A 10,396-nucleotide genomic window follows, 5' to 3' on the forward strand; every position below is an offset into this window, starting at 1 on the left:
TTATGACAAACCTTTCATAAATATCAGTGCTTATTGTACCCTAAGTATTCAAAACGGATTAAACGTCATTGTAAATGGGATTCACTGCACATCTCCAAAACACAGAGTGAAGGGTGAGGAAAAACACCTGCTTTTTAGCATGCCAGGAAAGCTTGTTTAAAAAAAAACATTAAAAAAAAAAAGGAAAAGTTCAGACAATGCCTTTCAAAGTCTACCACATTCTTAAAGTTCAAATAAATCTGTTTTTGTATACAAAATAATGCCCAGGTCTACTTCAATTTTGTCTTTCAGGTCACGGTTCAAATTCACATTAGTGCTTTTTTAATCCAGCACAGTAATAATACATAGGGAGCAGTACATGTTTAGCTTGGAATGGTTTCAGTGGTTGCAGCTTTCAAACGTCAGTGGACGAAAGCCTTATCGGTCCTTATAAATGTCCTTCCGTCTACGCAGTTCCTCTAGAACACGGGCGCGATATGACGTCCAGTCCTCGTCCTGCTTCTGCTGCAGACCCAGGGCCCGGTGGAGATCCTGGGAGTGGCTCCGCAGGAAGGGATTGTATTGCTTCTCCTCTGCTAGGGTGGATGGACACTGTATGAAGAGGAGAGAGAATGACTTTAAATCAAGCTTGGCTGGTAAGAATATTATTTAGAAGATTTAGAGTAATATTAGGTGTCTAGAGATGTAACAATTATTTTGGAATTTTTTAATATTAGGACTTTTGTCCATAGAATTCCTGTCTTCCTTACTGTGCAAAGTCTCTGACCCCTCTGTTGCAGTACCCACAGCAACTTCTGCTTCTGTACAACATTGCAAGGCTCCACTTCAGCAGCAAACAGCAGGTTATCTTCAGCATACTCATGTCCTGAAAAAAAAGACCTACTTTATTAACATAATCATGAAGCTTTTCCTTAGAAACACACCCAAATCTCAGTAAAAAAAAAAAAACATAAAACCAAAAAAAGTTGTATACAAAAACTAAAAATGACAAAGACTTGTCACACTGCAATTAACCCTTGCAATCACCTCTGGGTTAAAAACACTTTTAATATAGGGTTAAAGGAATAGTCCACCCAAAAATGAAAAGTTTGTCATCATTTACTCACCCTCATGTATGATTGTTTTTTTCTTTTGCAGAACACAAAATAATTTTTTTTTGAAGAACGTTGGTAACTAAACAGTTTTGGTTCCCACTGACTTAGTAAAAAAAAAAAACATAAAACCAAAAAAAGTTGTATACAAAAACTAAAAATGACAAAGACTTGTCACATTGCAATTAACCCTTGCAATCACCTCTGGGTTAAAAACACTTTTAATATAGGGTTAAAGGAATAGTCCACCCAAAAATGAAAAGTTTGTCATCATTTACTCACCCTCATGTATGATTGTTTTTTTCTTTTGCAGAACACAAAATAATTTTTTTTTGAAGAACGTTGGTAACTAAACAGTTTTGGTTCCCACTGACTTTCGCTGTATGGATGAAAAGCACAATGGAAGTCAATGGGAACCAAATTATTTGGTTATCAACATTATTCAAATTATCTTCTTTAGTGTTAAGCAGAAGAAAGAAAGTCATATGATGACAATTTTCCTTTTTGGGTGGACTTTTACCTTTTAAGCTATATTTTTACAATGCCGTGACAGAATGCCACAGAGAGTTTTTTGGGAACCAATCATAAATACATTAATAATGAATTAATACATTTTGTATAGTTGTCATGCATTGTGTTAGTTTCAGTGCCTGAGGGAAACAGTTTCAAAATTTCCATCAAAAGTTTCAACTGAAGTCATGAAGAGACAAATACAATCCCATGGTGTTCTGTACTCGCTGATAAATGTCACTACTTGACTATCCAGGATTTATTACTATTCCAGTGTGAAGTATAAACACAGTAACTGGATAAAACTCTGGTTACAACTTAAAGTGTGAAAAGCCCATACAAAAAGTGTTTCCTTACCAGGCCAAAGCAGAGTATCATCGTTCAGCGATCCCACTGTATCCAGAGATGACAGCATAGTTGAGGCATTACCCTCAAACATTCTCCCTACAAGGGATGGAAATGAGTCAGAGCTTTAAATAGAGTAAGCTGGATTTAAGAATGCTGAATTCTTGTTTGCAGTTTTGGCATGCCTTTCTGGGCATTGATACTGGATAAATAGTCATTTAAATTATTGTAATGTATACACACAATGTCAAACACTGCAGGCAGGTAACAATGACACTACAAATAAACAAAATGATATAATGACTTTTTAAGTGCACACTGAGATAACACAATGATTAATGCCGTACTCACCACATCCAGAGAGGAATACCAGGTCCCCTGAAAACAAGCTGCTGGGGCCACCTAACGCTCGGCCATCAGGCAAGTAGATAATGTGACCCACTGTGTGGCCAGGGGTATAGAAGGCCCTGAAGCGCAGCCGAGTTCCAAAATCTATTGTGTCTTGGTCTGAAAGGGGGCTAAACAATAAAGAAAATCAAATTAAGTGGTCTGTTTCATGCTCTTAAGTAATGCTTAATTGTTATATCATATACAGTAAGAATAGGTTTAGTTTAGCTGAGTTTGAAAACATCCGACGTAATCTCTCAAACAAACACTTTTGTATTTTTAGACGTTCAAATGTTTTTATATTCTAACACATTTTGGATACATTTAAAGGAATAGTTCAGCCTAAAAGGAAAATTCTGTCTTCGTTCATTCATCCTTATGTCGTTCCGAACCTTTATGCATTATTCTGTGGAACACAAAAGAAGATATTTTGAAAGATTTTATAATGGTTGTTTTGGACTTCACTGACTTTGACTGTATGCACAAAAACAGTTGAAACATTCTTCAAAATATATTCTTTTGTGACCCCAGAATAAATAAAGTCATATAGGTTTGAAACGACATGCGGGTGGTAAATATAAATGACAGAATATTCATTTTTAGAACTATCCATTTTACAGTTAAAATTATACATGACGGAACAGCAGAAGATATTTAAAGGTACTGACTGTGTAAGGCCTGGAATGTTGTCCATGGCGTTCCCATACACTCGACAGGACCTGTAGCGTCTCTTTAGAGCCCTGTTCCCTCCACTGTGGTCCCTGGTTGGGAAAAGTGTATATATGAAGTATAGTTTGATTTCATTTTGATTCTGTTCAATTCACCCAAAAATTAAAACTCTAGCATTATTTACTTACAAGCCTACAAGACTTCGTTCATCAAGATATTTTTTTATATTCTTTCATCATTTTTGTCCATCCATTGAAAGTCGATGCAACCAACTTTTTCAAGCTTTAAAAAGTGCATCAAGACATATTTAAAGTAATCCTTAAGAACTGAGCAGTTTAAGCCAAATATTCCAGAATGAATGTGCACTGGTCGATGTTCATGTAAGGGATAATCAACGGTTAGCCATGCATTAAAGGATTTTAAATGCATGACGTGGACGAAGTGCATTTAAAATCCTTTAATGCACGGCTAGCCGTTGATTATCCCGCTTATTCCATGGTCGTTTGCCAAGTTATAGACAAGTTAAAACTAGTATTGCTCTTTGCAGCACAATATTTGACCGAATGGGTAAAAATGAGTTATTTTCGTCAGTTACGGCACATTAGCTCTAGCATTCTGCCCGCTTCAAATCATACACAGAGATTAAATAGTGCGGTAAGACCACATTTATTTGAATGAATTATAGCATGTATTTCAATTGATTATCGATCGAACGTTTGAGAGAGAGAGAGAGAGAGAGAGAGAGAGAGAGAGAGAGATGATCAAGAGAGAGAGAGAGAGAGAGAGATGACATTTGTGTGAGCCTACCTGCATCTGCGCATCTCTCTAAACAAACTGTACTTCAAATCAGCGATTTTACCACCTCCTTGCTGAGGAATATAATGTAGCGATCTAGTATCTAAGCTATTTTATTAATGAAGATCACGGGGAAGCGTTAACAACAAGTTTATGTGTGTTTGCAGCGCAATCAGCGATCTCTCTCTCTCTGTGTGTGTGTGTGTGTGTGTGTGTGTGTGTTTGCGAGTGATGCGTGTTGGTTAGTGTGCATCAATTAAGCAGCGCATTACTATAGAACGGTGATTAAACTGACTTGGAACTACCTGTGCATTAAACGGGTTTACTGCATACCTGCCAGCCAATCAGAATCCAGTATTCAGACAGACCATGGAATAAATACATATAACTGCCCAGGAATGCAATACATCTTGCTTCTTCTTATGCAGCTATGCAGGTTATCCAAAATCTAATTTAAATGTGGAAATAAATAGATATTGGAAAATTATTTTGTACTTTTACCCACTTTTCATTCAAAATCCTATTAATTTGTACAAACTGTACTATATTAGAAAATCCTACATCAGGCTGAGGGTCAGCGGGATCAACCACAACAGCCATATTTGATGCAGTGTCAATGACCACATAGCTGTAATTGTCTGATAAGATGGGCACTGGTATGATCTTGATGCCTGTTGAAAGTAATAGAGTCTGACTTTAGTTATTGATAATCAACTGTTGAGTGTAAGATGGAAAAGGTGTTTCTGCTCACCGTTTATTATAGTAGGCTGAGTTCTGGAGTGGCCGGCAGGGTACCTCTCCCGTGCTTTCCTCATCTGCCTCTTATGAAATATGTACCCGAGTTTGGTCCGTGTATATAGAGAATACCTGCAAGTGGTTTTAAAGAGGACACCTGGGTGTTTTATGCCATTTTGTATGTCCCTCTATGAAATTGTTCCCCCATGGCATTGCAATAATAACTATTGTAACTATGATATTTGGGTAGACATGCTGTAGATTCAATCTAAATAATCAATTAGGTGAGTAAAAGAATCCATTTAATTTTTATTCCAACTACTAATAGTTTCTAACTGTTTAGGCTATTGTTTTTCATAACAAATACTCACGTTTAGTTTAGAGAAACCTAACTTCATTAATCTAACCATGGCGTTGACGAGCCCCAAAACCGAAAATTACATTTAATCTGTACATTTTCATTAGGGACACACATCATTGACAGTTATTAAATGACAAATCAGTGCCCTTCTTCAAAGTAAACATTTGCTACGTCTACAGAGGTAAAACGTATATTTTTCAATAACACGTACAAAACGGTTCATGTAAACATCATATACGGAAACGTTAGGTGAGGATAAAAACCAGTAGCTATTGTATCAGGACAGACAAGCCACTTACGCTATCCAAAACAGTGGTTTCTCTGTGCGAGCCATCAGTTTAGCGATCGGGCTGTTTTTCCATGCACTTATTCTGGCGCATTTAAAAACACGACAGATGTAAAACCCTCCACAAACTGAAGCAAAACAAAGTACCGGTAAATACACTGTCCAGTCCGGAAGCGCCATGATGACGCAAATAAACAGCACAACAACGATTGGTCAGAAGTAACAATCACCGTAAAGACTCGTATTTTCTTCTTTTTTTTTAGATCGTTCATGCATTATCAGGTGCATTGTTTGTATCAGCTCAGTCATTCTTGAGAAGTGGGACAAAACAGGGTGCAAAATTGAAAAAATAAAACCTTGTACTCAGACAAATGAAACTAAATATATATTTCTTATACGTACTAAGCTACTGAGCTATGCTTTGATACAACCTCCCAACTTTTCTCTTTTTTAACAAAATGTGCTTTTTTTTACCTTGGACTGTGTAATATAATTTCAGCTTTATCTTTAACAGCATTCAAGATGTTTTTAACATTTCAAAACACATTCTCGTGTTAGCAGGCCCCTGATATTCCCTGATTTTATTACATTTTATTGAATGTCTGACGGTGTTGACAAAAAGTGGGGACACAATTTTAAAATCTTATGAAACATGCATGTGTCATTAAAAAAACAACCTTGCTTTGATAGGAGATATTATTAAGTGTTGCTTTTGATAAAACAAGCTCTTTTTCATCATTAAAAAACATTTTTATCCATTTTATTGCATATGAATGATTGAACCCTTCTCTGTGGACACACTGTTTTAGATATAGTGAGAGGACATTAAGAAACACAGATTTGGTATAATAATGAGAAAATTAAATTGAAGGTGATAACTGTGCTAAATACATTCTATTATTAATCCCTCATGACATTTAAAATTGAAAATATTTGTAATTTTTAAAGCTAATAGCAGTTACCCTTGCTGGACCTGTTTTGTCCCACGTCTCAAGAATGACTGAGCTATTATTGGGTAATAACATTTTCATTGACAATTTTTTTTGCACATATCATATTGCATTGCACATTGCATGCATGTTTTACACAGTTTCTGTTTTACTTTTTTTTTTTTTTAAATACCTTTAACCAGGGGCTGTTTCTATATTAAGGCGATAAAATACTGTCACATTCAACCACAGTGTTAGGCTTGTTCCTTGAGTATGAGGTGTTATTCGTACCTATTCGTATGAGATGTTATTCGTGCCTTTTCTAAGGCTTAGCATGAAAAGGAGCAGTCTTCTGAAGTATGTCTGAACTAGGTGCATCACCTTACAAGACGTCTGATACATACGCCGTCTCCATGTACATCGCCTTAAACGCCAGCACATTAATGTTCAGTTTGCTTGGATGCTACAAAAAGTACGGAAACACTAAGAGGCTATGCATGATTTCTGCATGAATTGTATTTCTTTCTTGTTTCCTTGTGATCTCGACATAAAAGTGCAATTTTAACAGAAATAAAGTTGCATTTATATTAGACATTTATTAGACATTCAATCTTCAACATCAAATGAGGTGGAGAACAAAGTCGTTCTGAGCAAACATGCTTAGGTTCTTGAATTTATAACATTTGGGACGCTAATCAGCCATTTTAACTGAAAGATGAAGGCTGTAATATTAATGTTGTCCACTAGATGGAGCCACATGATAAGGAATCTTTTAAATCTAATATTTTTCAATAGGTTTCCATCCTTATGAGTTGAAACAAACGCGTTGATCTACTTCATTTGCATAACTATGGTGCGCGGACAGTATAGTTTTATATTAGAGTACATAGAAATCTTTGAAATGTATATTTATCATTACATTTTTTACTTTTATAGACCTCAATAAGACATAAAACATCTAGACAGGATTAAATACAACCCCAAATCAGAAAAAGTTTTTTTTTAAATGCAATAACATTTTGTAAAATGCAATAAAATCAAAATCTTATAATAAAATCTTAATTCTATTTAATCTTTATTTGATTGACAAAAGTGCAAAGGAAAGATTTTCAATGTTTTCACTGACCAAATAATCTGTAATTCGTAAATATACGCAAATTGGGACAGAGGCACGTTTAACACGGTGTCGCATCAACTTTCCTTTTAATTACAATGTTTAATTGTTTGTAAATCGAGGAAACTAATTGTTAAAGTTTTGCAAGCAAAATTTTTGCCCAATCTCGCTTTATACAAGACTTAAGCTGCTCATCAGTCTGTGGTCATCAATGCCTGATTGTACTTTTCATGATGGGCCATAGGCCTTCATGTTCAATATAGGAGACAGATCTGGACTGATAGCACATTCACTCTGTCTATGAAACCATGCTGTTGTAGCACATGCAGAATGAGACCTGGTGTTGTCTTGATCTAATAACCATGGACTTCTCAAGACGTCATCTTGATGGCAGTATATGTCTCTGTGCAATGCCAATATAATGCCTCTATGTCAATGGTACCCTCACACATGCCAGACACCCATGCCGTTTGCTCTGTTAAACCCCCATACAATGACAAATGTTTGCTTTTGCATCTGTCGCTGGTGAAAGTCTGGATGGTCCCTTTGGTCTTTGGGACTGAGAACTCGACATCCATTTTTCCCAGTGGACTCATCTGACCACAGCACACATTTCCACTGTCTCTTTGACTATCTGAGATGAGCTCTGTCCCAGAGAACCCGTGGCATTACTGCATAGAACTGATGTATAGCTTTCTGATGAGCCAAGCTTGACATCCTCACCTATTACCAATTTACCCTGCTTATAGACTTTTTCAAAACAGTTTAATTTGGATATTCTATAACCCTTTCACTTTTATTTTGCCTCTCTCCCAACTTTTTTTGGAGTGTGTTGCAACCATCAAAATCAACATTTGTTTATATTTACAAAACATATTTAAGTTGGTCTGTGAAAACTTTGGAAATCTTTTCTTTGTACTTTTGTCAATTAAATAAATGTTAAAGCAAATTAACAAACCACAGATTCTTAATTTCATTGCAAAACGTTTACAAAACTTCCAAACTTTTTTTTTCATGATTTGGGGTTGTATATTGCTGTCCATTTAAAATGAAGATACAATTTGCTTTTTGTAGATAATATACAGGTATTATAATATTTCTATAAAGACACACTTATTTACGGTTTAATCCCTTTAAAGAAAAATACCAATTACCCCCATTTACCAATTAGAAATATAGGGGTTCTTACAAAAAAAGAGGACCATCACATCAAGATGTACTTTTGATTGAAGAGAACTGAAGAGAGCGCTTACAGAGGTAAAATAAACATCTCCAAGCAAAAATATTATATTTGTTATTAAATGATTAAACATTTATCTGAAACATCACATGTTGTTCTTGTTGTGATTTGAATTCATGTTAGAATATTTAATAACTATTAAAAAACGTGTCTATTTTGTATTTTTTTAAGTCATCAAAATAATTGGATCATAATATGAAAGTGTACTTTGATTTTTATTCTTAGCATTTTTTTTCATTGATTTAGTTTTCACAAAACCCAAAACGTATGATTCAATGAGTTATGATGGCTTTAAGAGCTTTAAGACCACTTCCCACAATATAAAATAAAGCAGTGGCAATTTTTCATTCTTAGCTTTATTCCATGAGCAAGCAGAGTATGAACAGTGCCTTCAAGTGATGACATTTGAAAACAGCAAAATACTGAGTCAACAAATTAAAATGGGAAAAAAGATACCAGAAAATAAATAGATAAACAACTAAACGGACAGAGTGGTTGTTAAAAAAATGGATAAATATATTATATTGTAATGTGGGGTTTGGGTTTTGTTTCATGTTCATGTTTTCATGTCTTTTATTTTGGAGTTTAGTCATGGTCCTTGTTCTGTCATGTTATTCCCTTGTCTCTGTGTTATGTTCTGATTGGTTCTTTGGGTCATGTGTCATGTTCTGATTGGTTGTCCTAGTCATGTGTCTTGTTTCCTTATTAGTTGGTTCCTGTCACGTGACCCTGATTGTTTGCTATAAGTAGCCATCATGTTGCCTTTGTGCTTTGTCGTGTATTGAATGTATTTATACTGTTGTCGGTGAGTCTAGTCTGTTTATGTTAAGTCTAGTCAGTTCAAGTCAAGTCTTTGGTTGTTTGGATTATGTTTAGATCACTTTGTTTAAATAAATCTGCACTTGGATTCATCATGATGCTCGCCTAGCCGGGAACAATCATTACAGATATGTATTATAAATATTACTAGTGTTGATATTTTTTGTACAGTTCAGTGAAATGAGCCATTGTGCTTATCATAAGGAAGCCAAAAATCATATCTTTGAGAGACATGGAAAAGTCTTGCATAATAGGAAGAGTCTCAGAATACCTTTTATGTTCCACAGAAGAAAGAAAATCATACAGATTTGGAACGACATGAAGATGAGTAAATGATTACTCGGTGTATGATTACTTGGTTTTGAAGTTCTTGATTTTGGTGAACTATCCCTTTAAGTAAAATAAAAATACATCCCTTTACGTAAAATAAAATACAAGACTATAAGCATCTAAATATACTTAAGATATTACTTATTATATTGCTGGATTATAAATAAACGTGTTCATCTTTAATTTTTATTACTGTCTAATGCAGCGATGTACTTTTTAACGACGTTGGTGTCACGCCTCTGAGGCGATGTACCCTTCTCACCAGGGCTGGACTGGGACAAAAAAATCAGCCCAGGCATTTTTTGGTCCAGGCGGCCCACCACCATTTATATATATATACAGTGGGTACGGAAAGTATTCAGACCCCCTTCAATTTTTCACTCTTTGTTATATTGCAGCCATTTGCTAAAATCATTTAAGTTAATTTTTTTTCCTCATTAATGTACACACAGCACCCCATATTGACAGAAAAACACAGAATTGTTGACATTTTTGCAGATTTATTAAAAAAGAAAAACTGAAATATCACATGGTCCTAAGTATTCAGACCCTTTGCTGTGACACTCATATATTTAACTCAGGTGCTGTCCATTTCTTCTGATCATCCTTGAGATGGTTCTACACCTTCATTTGAGTCCAGCTACTGTTTTCTATTTGAATATATTTTAAAATGTAATTTATTCCTGTCATTTCAAAGCTGAATTTTAACATCATCACTCAAGTCACATGATCCTTCAGAAATCATTCAAATATTCTGATTTGCTGCTAAAAAAAAAATTATTATT

General features: G+C 35.1%; 1 protein-coding gene across 1 annotated transcript; it reads right to left on the bottom strand.

Moving 5' to 3' along the window:
- Window positions 1–8: 8 nt before the first annotated feature.
- Window positions 9–5,380, bottom strand: LOC107688894 (probable hydrolase PNKD). Its single transcript, XM_016486724.1, has 8 exons — window positions 5,193–5,380; window positions 4,549–4,664; window positions 4,336–4,468; window positions 3,002–3,094; window positions 2,298–2,464; window positions 1,959–2,045; window positions 750–865; window positions 9–591 (listed from the first exon to the last, which is right to left on the bottom strand). Exons 1-8 carry the CDS (start codon window positions 5,357–5,359, stop codon window positions 418–420), a joined length of 1,053 nt encoding a protein of 350 aa, XP_016342210.1. The 5' UTR covers window positions 5,360–5,380; the 3' UTR covers window positions 9–417.
- Window positions 5,381–10,396: the final 5,016 nt, after the last annotated feature.

Source organism: Sinocyclocheilus anshuiensis, unplaced genomic scaffold, assembly GCF_001515605.1.
Source record: "Sinocyclocheilus anshuiensis isolate Anshui unplaced genomic scaffold, SAMN03320099.WGS_v1.1 scaffold101, whole genome shotgun sequence".
Classification (NCBI taxonomy): domain Eukaryota; kingdom Metazoa; phylum Chordata; class Actinopteri; order Cypriniformes; family Cyprinidae; genus Sinocyclocheilus; species Sinocyclocheilus anshuiensis.